This window comes from Marmota flaviventris, chromosome 5 (assembly GCF_047511675.1).
Source record: "Marmota flaviventris isolate mMarFla1 chromosome 5, mMarFla1.hap1, whole genome shotgun sequence".
Taxonomy (NCBI): domain Eukaryota; kingdom Metazoa; phylum Chordata; class Mammalia; order Rodentia; family Sciuridae; genus Marmota; species Marmota flaviventris.
The window spans coordinates 114800169-114827726 of NC_092502.1; the positions used below are offsets into that span (position 1 = coordinate 114800169).

Here is a 27558-nt window from a genome sequence, read left to right on the forward strand (position 1 = left end):
TAGCATATTACATGCTGGGCTGGAAGAGATTCTTCCATCATTTGCAATTACCTCTTTTCCATTTCATAATATTCACTGAATTTCTGAAGGTATGTGTCTATGAAGTTCCTGTACTTGATATGGGAGTACCAGGTTAAAACTTCAAAGTGTCAGGCTTTTTCACTTAAATGTCTGAAAAAAACCCTAGAACTTGGATCCTGATATGAGTGGCCCAAGTCCTTTGCACCCTATCCTATATAAATACATCCTTTAAAAAGAGATCTTGCTTTTCCCAATATAATCAAAATAGGCTCAATTTAGCAACACTGGAAAACAATGTATGGATGGATTTTTTTATTTTTATTTTTTGCAGTTGTAGATGGACGGGATGCCTATATATATATATATATATAGTGATAAGGATTGAACCCAGTGTCTCACAAATGCTAGGCAAGTGCTCTGCCACTGAGCTATATCCCCAGCCCCAGGATTTTGGTTTGTTGAGGTTACCTGGTCTTCCCGGGAAGTTCCCTTTTTTGCCTGTTGCTTCCTCAAAGCTTCATACTTTTGCTTTTCTCTTCTATATTCTGCAACAGCACCATCTGGAATAGCTTCTTCCTCTAAAAAATAGTAGAAGAGAATAAGAATAAGTAAAACAAAGCTCTGTGGATTTATACTAATATATATGCTCATATCACTAAAGAGGAAATCTAAATTTGGGTTTGGTTTTTCTCCATTTAATTTCAAAACAAAAGTAATAACTTTCATCAGTTCCACAACCATTTCTTCCATTAGAAACTGACTGGTGTTAATTTATTAACCAGTTTTATGAAGATCTTTATTCTATCCCATACTAGTTTAATTTTTCTTTTCAGGCAAATGTAAGATCATAAAATCACCTATTTTCACTTTTAAAATAATTCACCTTACATTGTTTTCCTGCCTTATAAGACAGAACCTTTAAAATATTGGTTGATGTTACAATTACTTGTCAATTTCCTTCCCCAGTTACAATAACAATGACAAACTTCAACTTGATGGTACCATAGAAAATAAATAGATATATCTAACAAATCAGTCAGGATAGAGATCAGAAGCAGACAAAAATAATTTTCACCAAATTAGAATTTAGAAAATAAATCTATGGGTTTGATCCTGTAATAATTCCATGTGAAGATTAGTTAACATTTTATTTTCACATAAAAAATGTGGACAGTTTTTCCTAAAAAATATAAGTAACTAACACAATGGCTTATATGTATATATTATATATTAATGAATATTATGACTAAAAACAAAACTAATTAAAACAAAATAATATAAGCCTCAAAGAACCTATCACTTTTTGTCTTTGGAAAATAAACATGAATCAGATGTGATCAAGAAGACTGTTGTCAAATGGTGGTTATTAAGAATATAAGCAACAATAAGTGTTGGCAAGGATGTGGGGAAAAAGGCACACTCTTAAACATTGTTGGTGGGATTGCAAATTGGTTTAACCAATCTGGAAAGCAGTATGGAGATTCCTTAGAACACGTGGAATGGAACCACCATTTGACCCAGCTATCCAGCTCCTCAGTTTATACCCAAAAGATTTAAAAACGGCATACTACAATGATGCACTCACATCAATGTTCATAACAGCACAATTCACAATAGCTAAATTGTGGAACCAACCTAGAAGTCCTTTAATAGATGAATGAATAAATAAACTGTGGTATATATACACAATGGAATATTACTCAGCGTTAAAAGAGAATAAAATCATGGCATTTGCAGGTAAATAGATGAAGTTGGGGAATATCGTGCTAAGTTAAGTAGGCTAATCCTCAAAAACCAAAGGCTGAATGTTTTCTCCAATAAGTGGATGCTAATCCATAATGGGGGTGGGAATGGGGAGCATGGGAGGAAAGGAAGAACTGTGGATAGGGAAATGGGGGTAGGAAAGATGGTGGAATGAGATGGACATCATTACCCTAGGTACATGTATGAAGACACAAATAGTGTGACTCTACTGGGGACAACCAGAGAAATGAAAAATTGTGTTCCATTTGTATACTATGAATTGAAATGCATTCTGTCAAGTATAACAAATTAGAAGAAACAAACAAAAGAAGACTGTTGTCTTTCTACTGAAGCCTAAGTTATTTGCTGCACTGTTACTTAGTTTGAGGAACATTACACATGTGTAATATATTAAAATCTTATTCAGAGAATGAACTAATAAATTGTCTTTTTGTGGTTATTTAATATGGGTTTGATAGAACTTGAAAGGAATAATTTGTTTTATAAACAATTCTAATGTACTCTGCTTTCAAGACTAACAGCTGTAAATGCCAAAAGCTGAGCAAATTAATGAACAAGGAGCTATTACAGAAATAATATCTGAGGCACATATGCTTAGAAACGACTAGCAAAGACAGGATGTTATAGATGTTGGTATATATAAAGTGATTCTTATAATAGGATTTAAAATTACTTTCATATTTTTCTTTTGAATTATATCTTCTTTGAATCCTATAATAGTTGGATTTGCATTGTCCTGAGATAAAGAACAAGCAACTTAACATCTTAGGATCCCCAAATGCAGCAGTTAATGCTCTGTTTTCCAGTCTGACCTCACAACTCTTCTTGCCACATTCACCTTGAAATCCTTTCACTTGGTTTCCTAAATATTATTCTTTAAATTCATACTGCTCTCTTGAGCCTGAGGCTTTGCACCTGCTGTTTCTTCTTCCAGGAATACTAAAAACATTCCATCTCTACATTTTCCAATTAATTTTCCCCTTGCTTAATTCCTACCTATTCTTTAGATGTCAGCTTTGTTGCCAATTCATTCAGGTAGACTTTTTTTGATTCCAGTCATAAAGTTAGGTTTGGATGTTGCTCCTTTGAGCTTCCACAGCACTCTTTACCATTTATCACACTTAATGGTAATTTCCTGTTTATTCTTCTTTAATCCTCAATGGACATTAAACTCTTTGAGGAAAAGTCACATTTCCCTGGCACTGAGGGTAGTGCTTGGCAAGTGCTGGAAGCTCAATAAATAGTCAAAGTGGAGAAAATAGTCGAAGTGGAGAAAAGTGGAGAAAGGGAAAATTAGCAGGTAGTAGGCTGATTCCCCTAACCCCCCAGTTTCACAGTTACAGCAATATTTGCCATGCACTTGGAATCTCCTGCTTCCTCACACTTAGGGAGCCAATGATATTTCTTTCTTTTTTTTTTTTTTGCCATTATCACAGGAATCTCATAAAATCCTAAGGTAAATTCTGATAAGTATCCTTAGAACTGTCTAATGTTTTAATAGTTAAAACAAATGCAAAAAAGAAAGGACAAGTTCTTTATTTAAGCAGAATTTCAGCTACAAATGATTGAAAACCTTTATTTTTGGTGACAATCTTAAAGTAAATGGAAAGGCTGATGGGTAGGAATTCAGCTACTCATGTCAGAGGTAAGTCAATCTCACAACCTTCAAAACAGATACAGTGATCTCATTTTAATGTACTTAACGTGGATTCCTTTAAATGTGGTCCCCTTTAACCAGGACCACTTGATTTCACTTTTTAGGACTGTGTAGGAAAAAAAGAAAGAAAGAAAGAAAAAAAAAAAACTGTGCCAGAAAGAAGCCTTAAGAATCAATTTCAAAAAGTCAAGGATAGGTAAATTTAGATATATAATACAGTAAAGAAAATCTATAGCTATGCTATTTATAATATTAGGAAGTCTTTTAATAACAGAAAAAAGTAGTCATCTCATCTTGGAAACTGGTAATGATAAAAATTTTCTTCATAAGACTTTCTGTTATTATTTTAAGAAAAACAAATTCACAATCTAAATATATATGTACATGAAAAGGGATTTGCCTGGCAGGATAAATGACAAGGTATTTTTTAAAATTGTTATTGCATTTTTTTATTTGTTGTTTTTAGATACACATGAGAACATTAATCTCCAGGATATAAAGAAACTAAAAAATGTTTATACCCAAAAAGCAACCCAATCAATAAATGGGCAAAGGAACTGAACAGACACTTCACAGAAGAAATACAAATGGTCAAAAAATATATGAAAAAATGTTCAACATCTCTAGCAAGTAGAGAAATGCAAATTAAAGGTACACTGAGATTTCATCTCACTCTAGTCAGAATGGCAATTATCAAGAAGACAAGTAACAATAAATGTTTGTGAGGATATGGTGAAAAAATTTTAAAGTAGCTATATTGAGGTATACTTCATATATAGTAAAATTCATTTTTGGTATACAATTTAATTAATTTGTTGTTGTATAGAGTATATAACTTCCATTGTAATCAAGATAACACAGCTTCACAGCTCTATAAAGTACCTCTTAGTTAATTTTCCTCTTCTGGCACCAGGCTTCAGTGATTTGCTTTCTGTTACCATAGTTTTGCCATAACCAGAAACTCATATAACTGCAATTAAACCACATGTGGTCTTTTTAAGTCTGACTTTTTTCACTAAGCAAATATTCTTGAGATTCAACTATGTTTTGGGGCTTTCCTTTACATAATTGAATAGAAGTTCATAGCATGGATATACTCTAATTTGTTTATTTTTTTTTAAATTTATTTTTTAGTTGTAGTTGGACACAATAAGTTAATTTTATTTATTTATTTTTATGTGGTGCTGAGGATTGAATCCAGGGGCTTGCAGGTGCTAGGTGCACTGCTGAGCCACAACCTCAGCCCTTGTTTATTCTTATGCCAGTTGGTAGACATTTGAATTGCTTCCAGTTTTTGTCTAGTATAATGAATACTTTGATGAACATTCACAACTCTGTTTGTGGACATATATTTTAATTTATCTTGGGTAAAAATCTAGCAAATACCAGGTCATTTTATAAGAATATGTTTGATTTTATATGATACTGTCATATTGTTTTTTAAATACCTTTATTTTTAAATAAATTTTTATGTGGTGCTGAGGATTGAACCCAGTGCTTCACACATGCTAGGCAAATACTATACCACTGAGCCACAACTGCAGTCCTGTCATACTGTTTTTAAAACAGGCTTGTACCATTTGGGCTGCCAGCCAAAATCAGCAATGTAGGAGAGTTCTAGATGCTCTACATCCTCAACTCTATCTGGTATTATCATTAAACTTTAGCCATTCTAGGTGGTGTATCTTATTATGTTTCTGACTCTCATTTTTCTGATGACAACTGATATTAAACCTTTTTATGGGTTTTATTGGGCATTCATATATCTTCTTTTGAACTGTTTGTTCAAATCTTCTGCCCATTAATTTTTTCGTCTTATTAATGTATTCTAAGAGTTTTAAAAATAGATTCTAGGTATAAGCCCCTGTCAGGAATATTTTCTGAAATGGTATCTCTCAGTCTGTGGTTTACCTTTTCATTTTCTTTGGTGTGTCTTTTGAAGAGCAGAAGTTACATTTTGATGAATAGTATTTTATCAACTTTTTGTTTTATATATTGTACTTTCTGCGTGTTCTCTAAGAAATCTGCTTCTCCCAATGTCACAAAAGATTTTTCCAAGAATTTTTCCTAAAAGAATAAAATTAATTTAGCTCTTTAAAAAGACATATGATTTATTTTGAGTTAATTTCTGTATATACAGATAAATGGTTCCAGCATTATTTGTTTAGAAAAAGGCTTTTTCCCATGGAACTACCTTGGCACTTTTCTTGAAAATCAGTTGGTCATATATGTGTCTTTTTGGACACTGTCCTATGTTCTATTAGTCTATGCCTCTCCTTTTGCCAGTAGTATACTATCTTGATTACTGTAGGTTTATAGTAAGTTTTGACATCAACTAGTGTAAAGCATCTAACTTTGTCTTCTTTTAATACTATTTTATTGAGTTTGATTCCTCTGCCTTTTCATACAAATTTCAGAATCAGCTTGGCAATTACTTCAAAAGATATCTGCTATGATTTAGATAGCAGCTGCACTGAATGAATAAATTAATTTGGAGAGAATTGCAATCTTAACAATATGGAATTTAATAAATTTTACTGACTTGATTCCAGCCATCATATAGAGTGGTGGTGCTAGTTGTGAGGTACAAATGGGAAGTAGTTATTTGTTTTAACTTTTGTAACCATCCCAGGATCAATAGATCAAAGACAGGAATGTTTTGAAACAACTACAGGTAGTTGCAGAATAATTTATATTCATTCTAGAAAAAATAATTGCATGGCAAAAATAAACAAACAGTTTTTATGGGATGAAAAACATAGTTGTACCTCTTTTGCATAAAACATCACTAGAATATAAAAAAAGGTATATGCAATGCAATTAATTCTCATGTGAACATTCACTGATGAACACATCAGTGAACAACTCCCCGCCAAAATGGATTAATTGGTAAAAAGTATTCATAAAACAACAACAATGAATACATTTTTTATTATGGAAAGTTTCCAACACAAATAAAGATAAAATAGTATAATGACCATTTGTACTTCTTCTTTTGAAAAGTATCTATTTAATTCATTTGCCAATTTATTAATTGGGTTATTTGATTTTTTTGGCGTTAAGTTTTTTGAGTTCTTTATATATTCTAGATATTAATCCTTTGTCAAAAGAGTAGCTAGGGGCTGGGGTTGTGGCTTAGTGATAGAGTCACCTAGCATGCATAAGGCACTGGGTTCAATCCTTAGCACCACATAAAAAATAAAATATATTGTGTCCACCTAAAAAATAAATATTAAAAAAAGAGTTTTTGGCTAGCAGATTTTCTCCCATATTGTAGGTTCTTTCTTCATATTCCTAATTGTTTCCTTTGCTGCGTGGAAGCTTTTTAATTTGATATCATCTCATTTAATAACCCTTGCTATTATTTCCTGAGCTTTAGAGGTTCGATTGAGAAAGTCATTGTCTGTGCTGGAGTGTTGATCCTATGTTTTCTTCTAGAAGTTGCATGGTTTCTGATCTAATTCCTAGGTCTTGATCCATTTTGAGTTGATTTTTGTTCAGGGTGAGAGAATAAGGGTCTAGTTCATTCTTCTACACATAAATAATCGGTTTTCCCAGCACCACTGGTTTACAAGGCTGTTTTTTCTCCAAGGTGTTTTTGGCACCTTTGTCAAGGATCAGATGACTGCATCTGTATGGGTTTGTCTTTGTTTTCTATCCTGTACCACTTGTCTATGTGACTGCTTTTCTGCCATGCAGCTTTTTTTTTTTTTCTATAGCTGTGTAGTATAATTTGAAGTCAGGTATTGTGATGTCTCCGACATTGTTTTTTTTTTTTTTTTTTTGGAGGGGGGGTGGATCTTAGAATTGCTTTGGCTATTCTGGGCCTTTTATTCTTTCAAATGAATTTTTGGACTGCTTTTTCTAGTTCTGTGAAGAATGAAATGTTTGAAAAAAAATTCAACATTAGCAATTAGGGAAATGCAAATTAAAACTACACTGAGATTTCACCTTACACCAGTTATCAAGAATACAAATAATAATAAATGCTGGAGAGGATGTAGAGAAAAAGGAACATTTTACACTGTTAGTGAGACTGTAAATTAGTACAACCATTATGGAGATCAAATGAAGTTCTTCAAAAGACTAGGCATGGAAGTACCATTTGACCCAGCTATACCACTCTTTGGTATTATCCTAAAGAATTAAAGTCATCATGCTACAGTGATACATATACTCGTGTTTATAGCAGCACAATCCAAAATAGTCAAACTATGGAACCACCCTTAGGTGTCCATCAATGATGAATGTATGAAGAAAATATGGTATATATACACTATGGAGTTTTATTTAGCCGTAAAGAAAAATGAAATTATTTCATTTGCAGGAAAATGAATGGAACTAGAGAGCAGTATGTTAAGCAAAATAAGTCAAACTCAAAAGGTCCAGGGTTGTTTGTTTAATCTCATGTGGAAGCTAGAAGAAAAAAGAAAATAAAGGTGGTGGCTGGTGGGGATTTCATAAAAATCAGAGGGGGATTAGTAGAGGAAAGGGACCAGGGAATGAGAGATGGGGAGGGAGAGGAGAAGTGTTGGGGAATGATATTGGCTAAATAATATTGTTAAATTGTGTGCCTATATGAATATGTAACAACAAATCCCATCATTATACAACCATAATGCACCAATAAAAATGAGGAAAGGAAAAAAAAAACAGTACAATAACCTCTTTTACACATCACCTACTGCCAATAGTTATAATCTGTGAGCAATCTTATTTAACTCTGAAGGTATTCTTAAGGCAGTAAAACTAGCACAGGAACTAAGAACTCATACTTTTTCTCTGATGGTTACAAAAAGCCTATTACAGAAGGGGTCAATGAGCAAGGTATGATTAGAACAGTCCCTGGAGTGAGACTAATCTGAATTCTGGTTCCAGAATTTATTATATAGTGTGACATAGGTATAAGTTGTATCATTTTTCTGTGTTTCTATTTCTTTAGCTGTAAAATGAGGATAATGATATCTACTTAACTTATTGTGAAGAATAAATGAAATGTCAGACACACTGGTGAACACTTAACAAGCTATTCTTATTACTATCCCATTCAGATACAAAATGTCATGGTATCAAAATATACTCACATATACTACATATTTATATGTTAATACTATATATATTTTTCTTTGTTACAATTGACTTTGACAACTTTCAAGAGATATTGCACACTTTTGCTTAAGTTGAACCTATCTTGATCTTCTTCTACATATAAATATACTCCTTTTATATTATGGAACTTTTTTATTTTGATGGAAGGAAAAGGGAAACTTTTATTTATTTATTCATTTTTGGCCAAACTATGAAGCAACTGACAGTTGAAAAAATAATGATAAGGATTCCTCAGTAGTGATGCTCTTATAATGGAATAACAGCCAGCATCTCATTGGGGTTCTTCTTCCTGCCCAGGAGGATATAAGCTACCCTAAGACTTAAAGTCTCAAATAATTAGTGAATAACAAAACACAAATGGCCAGAAATATATTTACAAAAGCAAAGCCCCTGGTAGATCTAGTCCACATGGATGCTGGAATTAGAGAAAGAAAAGATGGCTCTGGTGGTTTATTTAAGGGGGGTACATCAAAATCAAGGATAAGGTTTCAAGGGCAGAGTCTTGCTTTGTGATGTCTAGTAGACAGTAGGTTGATTGGCATCTTCTCAGGTCATACCTATCTCAGGTGCTGTGTGGGATCTTTGGCAGAGATTGAGGGGGAAATTCATCTGCAATCAGGCGGTCAATCCCTGTGGGGGTGCCAAGGGAGGTTCCCAATGCCAGATTTATCCCCTCATTAGGCAACGATGCGCAACATAGTACACACACAGCCCACGATGGTTCATTTTTTAATTTTACTTTTCCCTTGCATTCTTTGCATTTTAACTTAAATGGAAAAGTTAATTAAGACAATTTGAATGAATTGATTTTCTCAATATTCATGAACCACATTTCTTTTGATTTTTTCTAGATATGATATGAAAACACAGTATGTAGTACCAGTATACCTGAACATATCTGCTGATATAGCTAAACATTGTCTTCATTCTTAAATGTAGTCATAACCATCTTAATAAATGTGTTGTATAAGGCCATTATAAATTTTAGGATTGTATGAAATGAATCCTAAAATTTTGTAATAGGAGTAAATTTTAAAATGATAAAGAGATTATTTGCATTCTGAGTGATGAATGAAATGGATTTTACTTTGAAAAATGTTAAGTAAATAGTTTGTAAAAACTGTAGGGCTTTTCATCATTATTTAAATGATCCCAGATCAAATAACTACTTTCTCTTTTCACAGGGCTGAAAACTGTTTCCAATACTACTTGTATCTACCACATCTTTAACTATATCCAGTCTTAGCAATATTCCAGTTGAGCAATTTTCAACAGATGGAGGGAGAATGTACAGAATTCTAGGATGCCATCTATGCCTCAATTCCTAAACCGACTGTCATCTGATAAGGTTTTGGGCTGTAATCTTATCCTGACTGCAGCTTTTGGCTTCCTAAGGGGGAAAGTGTGTAAAAACTAGACTTTCAGCTTTCTGGTCACGAGCGAGACCATTTTGACTTCAATACAACTACTGGATTTTGTAATGAAAGTTAAGAATTCAAATTCTTGATGCCTCAGGGTTGAATGGGTAAATCACAGGCTATACCCTATCATTACATAGCTGTAAATGCTCTGCTATTCCTCCTAGTAAAGAATGCTTTAAAAAGAGTCACAGATTCTTTAGTTGCTTAGGACTTAGGCTTTTTAACTCAACTATCTTTGGGTTTGACTTCTTGGATACATTCTGAAACTTTTAATTTGATCGTGGATATTAATCATTTAATTTCAATTTGATTTTTTTAAAAAGATATACTCAATAGAGGTGTGAAAAAGAGTGTTCTCATTAATCAGTCTATTTCCATAATACACAATCTTAGCAGTGAAACATGTAGCACTTTGGCCTATGTTGATTTAATCTTGTGATAATTTCTTGCAAAAAGTTATAAAATAAAAACCAATGTTCTTTAAAGTAAAGATAAAGGACAACTTGATGCTATATTTTGTCTGCTTGCCTACATGAAGGATTACTTAATTTGATGAAACTCCAAATAATTAAGATGCCATATACTACTCAATTATTCTCGTTAGATAAAATAAAAAGGACAGATCCTATCATATAGAAATGGTATTCCATCCTAAGATTTTAAAAGACTTTCTAAAGTTAATACTAATTTAAATATCCCAACTAATAGAATCCTTAAAATCTTTAATTCTTCAGTCAGAGTGGGAATGTAAGTTAGTGGTAGAGTGCTTGCTTAGCACATACAAGGTCCTGAGTTCTATCTCCAGCACTAAAAAAAAGAGGAAGAGGAAGAAGAGAAGGAAGAGGAAGAAGAAGAGAAAAAAAGAGTCCAAAACTTTAATTCTCACAAAAGCAATTTCCCTATCCAAATTAATATTCACAACTGCTTCATAGTAAGGACTTACTCTCAGACTTCCAGTTTGGTAATGAATTTAAGGAAAAGAAAAATGTCAAGTGTGGTTAACAGTGTTCACAAAAATTCCAGGTGGAAAAGACTAATTTGGTAATTTATCCTAGCCATTTGCCAAATGCCATTGAAAATGAAAGTCAGCTTTGCATCAAGAATTAGGAATAAAATTTGGCTCAGGAAGACTGATTCATTGCAATAAATTGAGTTCAGAAAACTGACCTCTAAGTTTTCATAATGTAGATGTGTTAGAATTATCAAAATGGAAAACATATCAGGTAAATAAAGAAACTCAATCAAATTCAAGGTATGTCAGTTTTTTTTTTCCTAGAAAGTCATAAATCTAAACCATTAAGATCAGACAATCCTAGGCATACCTCTGGGTATGCTCATTAGCTGCTCTAGTTCTTTGTTTTGTGAAACGTTTTTAATCACCTGATTTAAGGATGTCTTTTCTTCCTTTTGCTTTTCTTGCCCCAAATGAACAGTTAACAGCTTGAGAATAGCTGTGACGTCTCCTAGTCTTTCACTCTACAAATCTTGTCATACTAGGATTAAACCTGCTAAGGCTCCATCTGGACTGCATGGAAACTGTAAAAAAAAAACATTTTTTATAATACATAAAGCTGAATGCAGTGATACCTGCTACACAAACCCATCTATATAAAGAAGCTGACAACTCTTCTATTTCCTGACTGGGTATAGCACATTAGTATAAAGTGTAATCAACTATGAATAATCACAAGACATTCATTTTTTTATGTTTTAATTTCTCATCAATACACTCTGAGTAATTTCCTTAGCTCTATATTTTAGTTCACTAATTCTCTGTTTATTTGTATCTACTCAGCTTTCATTTGTTTATTTTTAAAATTTTTAAATTTTGAGATGGGGTCTTACTAATTGCTTAGGGCCTTACTAAGTTGCTGGGGCTAGCTTTGAACTTGTGGTCCTCCTGCCTCAGCCTCCCCAGTTGCTGGGATTACAGACGTGTGCCACCATGCTTGGCTCTACTCAGCTTTTAAATCATAAACTAAGTCATTGATTATAGTAACAATTTTTATTTATGGAAATTCTACTTGGGCTGGGGATATGGCTCAAGAGGTAGTGCGCTTGCCTGGCATGCGTGCAGCGCTGGGTTCGATCCTCAGCACAACAAAGATGTTGTGTCCGCCAAAAACTAAAAAATAAATATTAAAAAAAATTCTCTCTCTTTTTTTTTTAAAGAAATTCTATTTGGCTCTTTTTCAGATTCATCCACTCTTCATAGCTTTAGTCTTTTATTATGATTTTTATTCTTTTAGAATCTCTTCAATTATGTAAAACACACATTATGTTGCACCTTTCCAATTGTTTTTGAGATATGTTAATGTCCACTCTCTTCCTAGAGTGATAATTCCTCTAAATGTTTTCTAATTTTTTTACTGTGACCTTACTTTCAATTAGGGCAGCATCTTTATCACACTCCACAGGAATTCTTGGCATCCAATATTGTATAAAGGTTCATTGAAAGGTTTTGTATTTCTTTCTGCTAGATAATCAAGGGATTTCATTGGTCCAGGGCCATTTATTTGTCTGTATTAATTTCTTGATTTAAGATTCTTATACCTTATACATAGTGTACATTTAGACTTTCCTCTCTAACCCAAGGATACATCTTCTATCCAAATGTGAGTTAAGACTCCAGCTCTTTCCTATTAGAGCCTACATCTAGGTCCAATATCCTCTTAGATAAATGTAGTCAGCTTGATTTATTTAAAAAAAATTTTTAAGTTGTAGATGGACATAATACCTTTATTTCTTTTTATGTGGTGTTGAGGATTGAGCCCAGTGCTTCAGCATGCTAGGCAAGTGCTCTATCACTAAGCTTTAGCCCAAGCTCCACAGCTTTATTTCTTAATGTTCTGGTTATGTCTTCCCTTTGTTTCTGGTACCTAGAAATTTCTACCCCTCCCCCCAGATTGGCAAAAAATTTAAATTGGGCTAGATCATATTTTAGCCAGCATTTCCATATATATTTAGAAGAAACTTCAGTATCAGCTCAGTCTATGTTGCCAGAACAGAAAGTAGCACATTAATTTCTTATATGCTACTTTCTGATTAAGCAAAAATTGAATAAGCAATTAATCTAAGGTTAATTTTAGTGATGTAATACTGGCTAATTAAATGCATAGGAAGTTAAAAAAAATTAATTTCTCTATATAGAGAGTGCTCTACTAATCAAGATGTAATATAATGATTGAATGAATAGGAATAAAATTTGGCTCAGGAAGACTGATTCAGTGCAATAAATTGAGTTCAGAAAACTGACCTCTAAGTTTTCATAATGTAGATGTGTTAGAGTTACCAAAATGGAAAACATATCAGGTAAATAAAGAGAGTGCTCTATATAGAGAGTGCTCTACTAATAAAGATGTCATATAATGATTGCTTATCATTAACTGAAATGTCCATGAAACACGCTAAATAAGTAGGATAAAAACAAACATTTACAAGAACTTATTATTTGCTCGGCACTATTCTAAGGTGTTTTGATTATCTTTGGAAAAAGTATCCATCATTCTATTTTACAAACAAAGAAAGAGGATAGGATTGCACTTGGGATATGGTAAAGCTGGGAAGTGAGCCCAGGTCTGTTTTACACTAAAGCCCACTCTGTCCTATTGTTTTCACTAAAACTTAAATTCAGAAAATAAAACTCTAAAGTATCCTCTATGAGCCTGGTACTTTGAGAGATGAAAGACATATAAAACATATATGATACATGTTGTTCATTCCAGAAAGTAATTTAAAGGGCAAAATGAACCTAATTTGTGAAAATAGTTAAGAAATCAAGCCATTGAATATACTGTGTAAGTATAAAATTTTAGATTCATGGGTGTAATACCAGGATCCTAGAGAACTGAAAGATTATAGATGTTATGATATTAGAATAATACTTTTAAAATGTATTAGCCTTTATGAGATAAAATTAGGTAATGTACATAAAACTACTTGGGGAAGAGAATATCACTAGAACCATCAGTTTCCTACTAGGGCAGCAGAGCTAGATGGTACTTTGAGTATCTTCTAATTTAACTTTTCAGCTTATAGATAAAGTAGCTAAGTTCTTGATAACTGTAGTTACTTAACTAGTGTTCCATAAATGTTAGCAGCAGAGTCTGAGTTAAAACTTACTGAATTTCAACACCTAGTAGAGAGAACAAACTGTAGTAAGACTGCAAATTAAGTACACACTAAACTTTTGTTCCTGAATGTTATAGTGTCCCTAACCCTCTTCCTAGGAGCTAGTCAGAAACTGAATACTTGCTCCACTTGAATCTTTTCATTGGCTACCTAGCTAATCATTCAAATATATCCATTCACAAATCTCATTTCATCTATAAAATGAGCATTATATCCACATTTTTTATTGTCTCAGGACCAGAGCTTGAGGCTATCAGTTCCAAGTAACTGCAAATTCATTCATTTAAAAAATAAAAGAGAAGTGAATTGAGTGGCTATTATATCCCAAAAACTGTTGTGAATGATTTAAATAGCTTCATTAATTCAAGGATTTTTTTTTTTCAAAATTCCCATAATAAGAGAATACTGTTACATAAATAAAGATTATGTGGTAATAACCGTAAACTTCATTTGAATAACAAAAGTGGTAGACTTTAACAGATATAGAAAACTATTAATGCTACAGATGTCTAGCTATATCTTATCATCATTCTGAATAAAGTGTTTTTTCAAAAATTTTAATGTCAGATCTTAATTAGTTTCAGGAAAAGTTCCAGACTTAAAAAGAGCTAACAAGATAGCTAACATTTTAAGTACTTGCTATGAGCCAGACACTAGTAGGTGAATTACTTGTTTAATCCTCAAAATCAATAACTCTCTGAGAAAGACAAGTTATTAACCTCATTTTGCCAATGAAGAAACTAGGGTATTAACAAGAGATTAAATGATTCATCGCAGGGATTATAAACCTGGAAATACAAACCCATGATGTTTAGATCTAAAATATGAGCTCTAGCTTAGTTATTTCTTTTTTATGCTTGAGAAAAAAGAAGACTTGGAAGATCATTTCAATTGGACATAAAAAGGAATCAGATAACATATCCATGTCTTGATGAAATAAAAGCCTATATAAAAAGGATCCTTTATTTCCCCTAGATCAGAATATATGGTTCAAAGGATAATGGAAAAATAAGAGAAGAGCAGCCTGCCAAACAGTGGGTTAATTTAAGCAGTTTCCATGCAGGAAGGATGCCTTATGGCTTTGTCTTGATTCTCCCTAATGAATCATACTTTTCCCTCATTTGAACCTTTAAAGCATGTCATAGCGCCTAAGCACACTGTATCATAATTGCTTCTATCTCTATTGCCCCCAAGGCCGCAAGCTCACCCAGGCTGAATCCTCACACATATTATAAACTCCATGAATAGTAGTTAAACAGAAAAACAAACTGATCATTTTTAGGTCTTGAATTACAACAGTGTCTAAAGTGACTTTATTGCTGGATGGGATATGTCCCTTTGGAGCCTGCAGGGTCTTATAGCCTTTAGAATACAAATACTATTTCAATAGATAGATGCCTAATTACATTGAGTTTTAAGAATTAGATATTTTCTGACTTTTGTTAAATAGAGGTGAAAGGAGTTAGTGAACTTTATTTTAAGGCAGTAGCCCCTGATTAAAGCCCCTGGACACTGATTTTTCTGGCTGAATTCCTGTATGAGTTGCAGTCATTCACTGAGGTAGATGTTCTACCATCTCCTTTACCATCTTCCTTGAGGAGCTACTGGGGATGAATGATATATCCTTCTCCAAGTCAGAATGCCTTTTCACTATTAAAAAATCCACTACAGAGGTAACTTCAATAAAAATAGTCTAAGTAATATTAAAATGATAGCTTACATAAAATATATTCATTACTATAATTTTTTATAATTAGGACCCATAATATTTACTTATTTTGTTTTAAAGATACTTGTTCAGATGATATCTTCAAAAAGTGAGTAAGAAGACAACCATTCTCTTCATCCAATGAAACTGCCAAAATAAAAACTTACTTACAATAAAGAAATTATTTAATGGGGGCGGTTGTCTCTCTGTATATATGCACTTACAAAAACGAGGCAGAATAATGCCAAAAGTTTAATTTTCCTGTACTGTGGGCTACAATAAGAAATCTACCATTTATTCATTCTGTTCAATCAATTTTCATTTTCAGCATACTTTCATACTACAAATGGAACAATACTGGCTCCATCTGGTGGTCAGTAAGTCTCTATAGTTTCACAAAAATTAGTCACAAGTTGTTAATTTAAGAGCTACCTGAAATATACTTAAACAATGAAGTATGCCTCAACACTGAACACTGATTAAGTGCAATTCAGTTTAATGTAGATGGAAGTGTTAATTTTTTCTCCAATAGTTAACCCTAGATTCATTGCTTCGCATTATTTTGGGGCTTAAAATAACAAAAAATGTTTTTCCTCTATAGTTTTCTATTACTTAATTTGAGAAATGTATAGGTACAAGTTGTTTCAGAGAATTAGTAATATGGTTAAAATTTATCCAGATTTTCAGACTGAATTATATTTTGGAATACAAACTATAAAAATAGCCACTAATTTTCAGCTGTATTTTCCCTGAGATGCTTCCAGAAAAGTAGGTTGTAGCTTATGTCTAGAAATATTACACATTTACAGATGCTTAATCTTGATTTTTAAACTCAATAAAAGGAGTATGTCCAAAATCACAATATAAAATGTTAGTGTCAGAAGTTCTTAGGCACCAACAATCTGCTCATTTTGCTTAGTTTACAGATGAACAAAACAGGTTCAGAGAAATTAAATGATTGTGCTAAACTGGAAATAACAGAAGCCAGATTTCTTGACAAGCTGATATTGTTTCCTTTCTATATATATGATCATGTGCACTTCTTCTTTGCAGTAATACTCACTGCAGATATATTTCATCACAATCTAATAGCCATTTAGGAACTGTACACTGTGAAAATTTATGAAATGAAATATACCCTTAATTATAACTTTAATTCTCCAATAAAGATTTCTTATAATTTTTGTTATTTTCCTTTAAGATTTAAGAAACTTTAAAAAAATTTGTTTTAAAGTTCTACTCCTTTCCAAATACAAAATTTTATCTCATCTTTTTAGATATTATCCGGAGCTTATAATTCAAATAGCAGTCACATTGGTAATAATTTATAGTCAAAATAGCACATAATTTAAGCTACTATAAAACATACTAAAATAAATTTTTAAAAAAGCCAAATTCTGAACAAAACAAATTGGTTTGAATCGGCCTTAGATGTCATATCTTTTACTAAAACAAGTAGTGCATTTACTCTATAAATTGAGAGATTTTTGAACTCTCTAATAGTAGCTTTTAACCAGGTATTTCTCCCTTTTTCTTAATAATGATTCCAAGAAACAACTTTAATATACAAATGATTATGAAGATTTTTGAGAATTATTGAGGGACATGAATGTCTTTTCTTCTGGGGTCTCCGGCTTTCTACCTATCAGCTGTAGTCTGCTGCTTCTGTTCACACTCACCTCCTAGTCTCTCATGAGAACCTCTAGACTAGCACAGAGGCTGATTGATGTTGCCCTCAGGTCCTTCAACAGAACATACTTTGTACTTCTCCAGATGGTGTGACCCACAATTCTTGTAGTTTGATGACCATTTTGACAACATCCCCATGTTGCCCTGTCATTCTGGATATGGAAACTACAAATTATGTATGCTGTGCTGTAGCAACAAGGAAAAAAAAAAACCCTAAAATTCTTCAAGATGAAAAGATTTCATGAAGCTAATCAGGTATGATTATACCAGCAAATTAAATATCAAAGAATATCTGTGTTTCTAACACTACTTAAAGGAGGGTTCTACTATTTTTTAATAAACTCCTGAGATAATTTTACCTAAGAGTTATAAGAGTTTACAAACCAGTTCAAAATAGTCCTCACAATAACTTGTGTATGTGGTATGGCATTTTTCTTTATTTTTCTGACATGATTGCAGAAACTGAGCAATAAATATAGTGGCTTCTAAAATGTAAATATGACCACTACTACCAGCATTATGAACACATTTTAGGACCTGGCATATCTGATATAAAATACTAAGAGCTCTATGCATGCTTTTTCACTTCACTTAATTCTGTAACAACAGAAGAGGTATTCTTAGCCCTATTTTTTGCTTGAGGAAACAGAGATTCAGAGAGGTTAAGTCTCTTGCCCCAGGTTGTATGGCTAGTAAATGACAGAGCAAGGACTTGAAATGTGGGCTGTCAGACTTCAAAGCCCACATCGCTTCTACTCTATTACACACACAGTTATGGTTAGGGGGTTGGTGATATTATGCATGGGAATGAGGGAATCAATGACAGATCCCTATGTCAGAAGTTTGTATATTGGATAAGGAACAAGACATACATCGTTAACTGTGTGGTGGAACAGACGACATGAGAGAAATCCTGATCAAGTATTCAGGAAATTCATATAGAGGAGCAAGAGAGAAAGTTTGATGGAGGAACTGGCAGTGTAAATTGGACCTTGAAATAGAAATGAAGACAGTCATAGCACATAGAAGAGACATTGTAACCAAGGCATGAAGGCAACACAGTGCAGGAGGCACAAAAGGAAAAGAAAAAGCTGTTCTCTGAAAATGAATAATGAGCGAATAAGATGGGGAATTAGAAAAATAAGACAAAAGTTTAATTGTAAAAGTTCCTGAGTATCAGATTAAAGAACTGAAACTTCGTTTTAGTAAGCAATTAAAGAGCCACATTTTTTCTTTCTGGTCTGTACTGCAAAGAAATCATTCATAAATTTTTGTGAGCCTTTCATAAAACTAAATGGAGTGTGTACCACTCTAGACTGTTATGTTGCTTGAATTTTTTAAATGAGTTATTTAAAAAAAATTTGGTACTAGCTTAAATTAGTTGACAAAGTGAAGATGAAGTTCCAAGTTTTTAGATGCCCACACTTAATCAATGAACAATGCATTCTCAATAGGAGAGAGAGAGAGAGAGAGAGAGAGAGAGAGAGAGAGAGAGATATTGGCTCCCCAAAACTTGGGATTTTTCCTTAATAATTTTAGGAAGGAACTTTGGAAAATATCCTAGTAGTTATTTTTCCATACCTATAAGAATATTCCAATTTAAATGGGAAAATATGTACAATGATTTTAAAGCACCATGTCCAGTTGTTTCTGGCCCTCTTTCACTGTCTCAAAATGTTTACCTGCCTACACCATATTCCCTAACAAGGTACACAGATTCTAGTTCAGATTTCAGCCTTTTTTATCAACCCCATCTTTAATGACAGCTCTAACAAATTCAATTTTGACATGGAGTGAAGGTGGGAAAAAGGTCACCAAACTATGCTTTGTTTGTATCCAAATGGGCTTCTGGAACCTAGGATTGTAGGGTGAATTGGATGGGGATCACTCTGCTCAATTTTAGTGGTAATCCTGTGAATTGTAAGCTCACACTCAGTCTGCTGATTCTGGCAACAAGTAACAGGTCATGTTGCTTGTGGTTCATTTTATTTTTTAAGGAAACAATGTTTTGCAATTTTACAGTGGAAAGAATATTGGACAGAAGTTCTGACTCCTCCTCAAATGGTTAGGGTATAAAGATCTTTAATGCTTTGGTTTCTTCATTTGCAAAATGGAAACTATAATACTTGTTCAATCCACTTCTCAGGACTGTTATAGAACTAAATGTAATGAAGCATGTGACAGGACTTTCTAAAATGTTCATGTTATATAAATATGAGATATTATTATTTGGCAGTGAATACTAGGCACTGTATTTTAAGTGATTTTATAGTTATGACTCCTTTCAAATAATTAAATCTCATTTGAGGATGAAGGTAGTAGGTACAATATTTTTCATTTTAGTAATAATCTTGTTCAAAATTATTTTTATGTTTTAAATCCGATTTTCAATAAAACTTATAAATCAAAGAAATGTAGAAAGTTCTTTTGTGAAGTGAATCATCAAAATTTAATTTATATTTTCTATAAATTCAAATGCTTAAATGTAGTATTGTTTATATGGGGCTCATCTATATTTCTGAATTTACTTGAAGAATAAAAAGTATTTGGGGCTGGGGATGTGGCTCAAGCGGTAGCGCGCTCGCCTGGCATGCTTGCGGCCTGGGTTCGATCCTCAGCACCACATACAAACAAAGATGTTGTGTCCGCCAAAAACTAAAAAAATAAATGAACATTCTCTCTCTCTCAAAAAAAGGTATTTGCTGGCATGCTGACATGATGGAAAGTGCTTTGCTACTCTTATCTTCTACTTATAGTTGGCACTTTTATATATAGTGCTTTCCATGTGCCAGGCAGTATTCAAAGCACTATAAGCATAATAACTCACTTAAATATAATGATTGCCACTGGAAAGACCACAGTTTTACCCTGGATACTTAACGTTCTGGTCAAAGCTAAACACTGAGGAAAAGTATGTGATGAGAGAATGTCTGTGAGTTCTGGCTGAGAAGGCCACCAATGTCACATACAAGAATATGAGTTTCTTGAGGGTAGAGACTTTTCTTTCTTATTCACTATTTTCTGTCTGGAGTCTAGAATATTATCTAATCTAGCTTATATTTGAAAAATATTATTTGAATGAATGATTTTTTAAAAAAGGGAAAATGATTTTTCAGTGGAAAATGTATTCTTAGAGAATGGAGGGCTGGGCACAGCCTGAGTGTTCCTGTAGTCCTAGCTCCTTAGGAGGCTGAGGTGGGAAGATTATCTTAGCTCAGGAGTTTAAGGTCACCAAAAACCATGTCAAAAATTGGAGAGATGGACAAAACAGAGTAGGGTCAGTAACCAACTTTCCTTGTTCTAAACACAGAAGAGGTCATCATCACATGCCATTTCAGGCTTAATGTCACGGAGCATTTCTTTTCAGATACTCAACACCAAAGGAGTTCTTAAGAAACAATAGAAATATAAGGCTCATCAAGGTGTTCTGTCAATCAAAGCCTCTTAATTGTATATTACAAAAGTACTTTAAAATTGTTTTTGTTTTGGAATGGCATTAATTGATCCTTTGGTAAAGAGATTATTTGGGTTTGTCTGATAAGTTCCCTAAAATGAATTCATCACTAAAGTAATCTTACACTTTTTTCTTGGTGAAGTGAAAAATTTATCACCTTCTTATTTTGGATTAGAACATAATTACAGACACATTCTCAATGACTATTTTTTTTTTTTAAATATTTATTTATTTATTTATTTTTAGTTTTCGGCGGACACATCTTTGTTTGTACGTGGTGCTGAGGATCGAACCCGGGCCCCACGCATGCCAGGCGAGCGCGCTACCGCTTGAGCCACATCCCCAGCCCCTACTATTTTTTTTTTTTTTTTTTAACCTCTGGCTCAGTCACTATACAAAGTAAACACATTGAGTGGATTGAATATTTGAGTTAGCAGCTTTATATTCTACTCCCAGCTGTCACTCACTAGGGTGAAGGTTCGAGCTGCCTGACAAATGCTTACCTGTTTTTTAAGATGAAAACCACACTATTAATTAGTATTATTTTTCAGGTATATAGTGAATTAACTCATGTAATACACTGTTACACTACCCAGAATAACAGTCTGAATAATAGAAAAATAAGTAACCAAAATTGAGAAATATTTCTGAGAAGCTGAGTTTACTGGATTCTTTCCCAATAGTCTTCCCAGCATTTTCACAAGATATGTATGGTAGTAGAAGAGCTAATGTTGCAACCATTTTCTTTTCAACCACAATCAAATGGATGAGAATAAAAATAATTATTCTTTTATAAATGTCTCATATGGCAACTTAGCACAGTATGGAATGAAGAATAAGGGACTTCCTCATGGGTTTTATAGAAGGGAAAATATAAAGGACTTATTTTTCAGGTTCTTCTATAGCAGACTCAAGCCAGATTCCTGAAGTCTCAAATAAAACTGCAACTAAGTATTCAGAAATAAACCAGAAAATTAGAAAAAAAGAAAATTAATGCTGTTAATTCTTGGTTGGAATTATTTGAAAGGAATCCAAAGTAAGTTGCTTCTAAAGAGAAAGAATAGTAATATAGTATCTAGTATGCATTGCCACATGGTAATCATCAAATTATAGACTTACACAATATAATAAAGCTGTAATTTAAAATTCTTTCTTAGGTGTTCTGAAAGAATATAGATGTTCTGTCATTATGCCTTAAATTATTAGTGTAAAGGGAAGAGTAAAATATATTGAATGAAAGATTCCACACCTTTTCAGATACAATTTGTAAGAAATAACATGATGCTTTCTCTTATCAGCAAGAATTTGTACATGCTTATCCTCTGTCAGAAACACCTTTATTCAGCTAATTTATTGACCTGAAGCAGTAGTCTAAAAAATTTATATAAGCAAAGGGTTTCTAGTACACAAAATGACCCACCAAGAAGTAAAAAGAAAATGTTGAAATGCTATTTATTTTAATTATATCTTTTCAACTATTCTTTGTTGGCTATATGATAAATAATACCCCATGTATATATTTAGTTGTACCTACACAGGAGTCTTAAATAAATTTCAAAAATACATATTCTGAAACAGTTCAACATTTATTTTGAAAGTGCTAACATTTATTTTACAATCCAATGGTCCATCAACTGTCAAATGAATAATATAACAAATAGTATATCCATAAAGTAGAATATTATTTGGTCATAAAAGAGAAAGAAATACTTTACACATCCTACAACATGGATGGATCTTGAAAACATGCAAAATAAAAAGAAGCCCCAAAGACTGCATCTTATACAAGCAGTCCAGAGACAGAAATCTAGAGATAGAAAGTAGATTAGTGGTTGTCTAGGTCTAGAGGAGTGGGGCCTGGGGCTGTAGAGGTGATAGCTAAAGGATATATGGTTTTTTTGTGGGGGGTCATGAAATTGTTCTAAAAGTGACTGTAATGATGATTGCAAATATCTATGAATGTACTAAAAATCATCAAGTTATACACTTTAACTGGGCGAATACATGGTATGTGAACTATATCTCAAAAAGCTATTAAAAATAAATTGAAATATCTTTATTTTTCAGGTGTAATAAAATATTTTTGGAGACCACTGGTCTTAATAACACATGATTCTACTTGGGTTACGTATCTAGAAATAATGGTGCCTTCTGGATTTAACTGCTTTTTCTTTGTTCCTTTAAACCTCATGAGAATATATACCTCCCTCTGCTAAATTATAAGTCTTTATCTTTATTCCCGTTATGGACTAAAATAATTTTCAGATGGTTTGAGCAAATAAAAGTAAAATGATAAAATAGAGGATGATATGGCTGATTTGCTTAAGCAATTTTTATCAGATATTCTGGTCATCAGGTAAATAATTTTCATGTAAAAATGTCTAATAATAAATGTGATATCATAATATTGACACTAAGATGTTCAGAAATAAACTACAAAGCAATGGTAAAAATAGTAAGCTTATTTAAATAAGAAATAACATTAATTCTATGCAAACTCTCCCCAAAACAAAACAGGAGGCAATGTGTCCTAACTCATTTTATAAATTGGGCACTCTGATACAAATTTTATATAAAGATATTACAAAAAATGAACCTCAAAACTATAGACCAGGACTGGGGTTGTGGCTCAGTTGTAGAGAGCTTGCCTAGTTGTATGAGGCACTGGGTTTGATTCTCAGCAACACATATAAATAAATGAATAAAATAAAGATCCATCAACATGTAATAAATATTAAAAAAACCCCAACAACTATAGACCAATAGCTTTCTTGCAAATAGATGTAAAAATTCTCATGAATCTTTTTGACAATGAATTCAACAACATGGGGGAAAAGGGGATAATTAATTCATCATTAAGTGGGGTTTATGATGCAAGAATGCAAGATTGCTTTAATATTAGAAAAGTAATCAATATAACACACTATAGTAAGACTAAAAATGAAAATCACATGATCATCTCAATAGATACAACAGCAGTGGACAAAATTCAACATTCATGCATGACAAAAAACTCTTAGCAAAATAGGAGTAGCAGGAAACTACTTTCATCAGAATAGAGTATCTACAAAAAAGTCTTTGCTAACATCAAATTTGTTGGTGAAAGACTGAATACTTTCTTTCTAAGACTGGAAAGCAGGTAAGGATATGTGTATTTACCACTTCTATTCCATAGGTGCTTCTACAGCAATAAGGCAGGAAAGGAAAATTTAAAATAAGTAGAATAAAATTATCTTTAGACATAAAAAATTCAAGTTAAAAAGAAATTACAAAAATAAGAAATCCATAGAAAAGCCACTAGTACAAGTTATAAGGCTTAGCAAAATTGTAGAATTTAAAGGTAATAAACAAAATTCAATTGAATTTCCTTATACTATCAGAGAATATTTGGAAATTGAAACAAAAATACCATTTAGAATATCAAATAATGTAAAATGACTAGGGATATATTTTAAAAATAAGTGAAATATTTGGATACTGGGAAACTATAAAACATAGTTGAAAGAAATTAAAAATACATATAAAAGAGAGATAGTATATTTATGAAAAAAAACAACTTAATATTATTCAACTATCAATTCTCCCGAATTTATCTGTAGGTCTAACATGATTGCAAACATAAGTCTAACAGGACTTGTAAAAATTGGCAAGTTGATTCTTATCCTGACTGAGCAAGGGCATGATAGTGCAAAGCAGGAGGACTTTTTAATTGGAGGACTGGTCTATTCAAAGACTTCTTGTAAACATAAATTAACTAAGACAATGTGATGCTGGTGTCAAGACAGGTATATATTGAATAAGCAGTGTCTAGAGATAAATGTACACATAAATGGTCAAGTATTTTGTTTTGTGTTTTTGGTACTGGTGATAGAACCTAGGGGCAATTTACCACTGAACTACATCCCCAAACTCCTTTCTTCCCCCCACCCCCAGCCCTTTATATTTTTATTTTGGACAGAGTCTCACTAAGTTGCCCAGGTTGGCCTTGAATTTGTAGTCCTCCTGCCTCAGCCTCCTGAGTTGCTAGAATTACCAGTGTGAGCCACTGGGCCCAGTGGCCAATTATTTTTTTTTATAAAAGTGCTGACATAATTCAATGGCAAAAGGGGAAAGGATAGTTCACCATGGTAAATCAAGAGACAAGGATTTTCAACAAACGCGGTATTCACAGACAAGAAAATAAAAGCTTGATAACGCGTATTAAAAAGAACCTTATTACACATAAAAATTTACTATAGCTCAATGATAAGTGTAAAAGTAAAAGTTCACGCTATAAAACTTCTATAAGAAAACACAGGGAAGGAAGTGGGGATGGGAAAAGGAAAGACTGAAATGAATCTTGACATAACTTTCCTATGTGTATACATGAATATACTACAGTGAATCACACGATTTGTACATCCACAAGAAAGTAATAAAAAAATAAATAACTGGGTGAATGGTAGAAAGATCAGTAGAGAAAAGGAAGAAGGCATCATGGGGAAAGGAGGAAGAGGGGAGTTACTAGAGACTGAATTAGAACAAGATATATTCCATACTTTTATAATTACATAAAAATGGATTCTAGTTTCATATATAACTAAAAAGAACCAATGAGAAATAAAAAGAACATAGGAGATTTTTGTGATTGGATTAGGTGATGATTTGTTATAGTATAAAAGAAAAGTACTGATGAATTAGACCTCACAAAAAATTAAAACTCCTCTTTGAATTATACTCTTAAGAAAACAAAACAATAAGCCATTGATTGGGGAAAATTTGTAAAGCATATCTGATAAAGGACTTGTATCTAGAATAAGACAACAAGATGACAATCCAATAAAATATGATTAAAATAACAAAAGACAACCTGATTTTATAAATTGGCAAAAAGAGGGGCTGGGATATAATTCAGTGGTCTAGCACTTGCCTAGCATGCATGAGGCCCTGGGTTTGATCCCCAGCACTGCAAATAAATAAATAGATAAATAAATAAACAAATAAATAAAGAAAGTAAGAACTCTGATTTAAAAAAAAATCAGAAAAGAGTCAAAAGATTTGAATAGGGGCTGGGATTGTGGCTCAGTGGTAGAGGGCTTGCCTCACACATGTGAGGACTGGGTTTGATCCTCAGCACCACATAAAAATAAATAAATAAAGGTATTGCGTTCATTTACAACTAAAAAATATTAAAAAAAGAGATTTGAATAAGAACTTCATGAAGGAATGGCAAATAAGCACATGAAAAATTGTTTGACATCCATGATCAGAGAAACACAAATTAAAACTATAATCGTAATACCATTACACATTCTCTAGAATCACTAAAATTAAAGACTGATTGTACCAATAATTCGAAGGATTTGAACGTAGAAGTTTTCTACGTTGCTGGGAGGGAACAAAAATGGTATAGCTCCTTTGGAAAACAATTTAGTAGTTTCTTATAAATACATAACTATCATATGTCCCAGAAATACTACTTCAAGGTATTTACAAGACAGATGAGTACTATGAATGTTCATAACAGCCATTCATAATAGTTAAAAATGGAAAATAACTCAAATATTCATGATAAATGGACAAACATATTATGGTATACACATACAAGGGAATACTATTTATCAATAAAAGGGAACAAATTACTAATACAGGAAATGAATCATCAAAGCATTATGCTAAGGCTTTATGGTTTGGATATAAAACGTTCCCCCCAAAATTGTGTTTTGAGGGGTAGGTGCCCTATGCAGCAAAGTTTAAAGGTGAAGCTTTTGTGAAGTGATTGATGAGAGGGCTCTGACCTCATCAGTGGATTAATCCACTTATAGCTGAAAGGACTGCTGGGAGGTGGTAGAAACTATAGGTGGTGGGGCCAGGTTGGAAGAAGTAGGTCACTGGGAGAATGCCCTGGAAGGGTAATTCTTGTCCTCCACCATCTCCCCTTTTTCTTTCTCAGTTGCCATGAGCTAACTCATGGGATTGTGGCTCAGCAGTAGAGTGTTCGCCTAGCACAGGCGGGACCTGGGTTCGATCCTCAGCACCACATAAAAAATAAAGGCATTGTGTTGTGTCCTTCCTCCACAGTACCCTTTGAACAAAATGGTCAGTCTCACCTCAGACCCAAAGTGATGGAATCAGTCACTATTTTCGAAAATCAGGAGCCAAAATAAATCTTTCCTTCTTTAAGTTATTTTTGTAGGTATTTGTCATAATGATGAAAAGCTAACACAGTAAGAGAAGCCAGACAAATACTGGCTTCTCTTCCATTCATATAAAATTCCATTCATATAAAATTCTAGTGAGACAACTATAGAGAAAGAGAAAAGAGACTAGATTATTGGTTGTTAGGTTTCTGATTGGAGGATATTAGCTGCAAAGGGACACTTGAAAACATTTGAGAGGTAATAGAAATGTCCTATGTCCTCACTGTACTGGTGATTACACAACTGTACACTTCTGTCAACTCTCATTGAATATTTAAAATGGGTGAATTTTGTTGTACATAAAGTATACTTCCATAAAGCTGATTTTTAAAAAAATATTTTATTTTTTTAGGTGTAGATAGACACAACACAATGCCTTTATTTTTATGTGGTGCTGAGGATCGAACCCAAGTCCCGCCTGTGCT

General features: G+C 33.0%; 1 protein-coding gene across 1 annotated transcript in view; it reads right to left on the reverse strand.

Annotated features, from left to right (window-relative positions):
- Positions 1-27558, reverse strand: part of Cwc27 (CWC27 spliceosome associated cyclophilin) — a 225010-nt gene that overhangs the window by 33447 nt on the left and 164005 nt on the right. The window contains exon 12 of the mRNA XM_027951600.2: positions 490-599. Within this exon, the coding sequence (XP_027807401.1) occupies positions 490-599 (110 nt within the window). The remainder of the gene's footprint in view (positions 1-489; positions 600-27558) is intronic.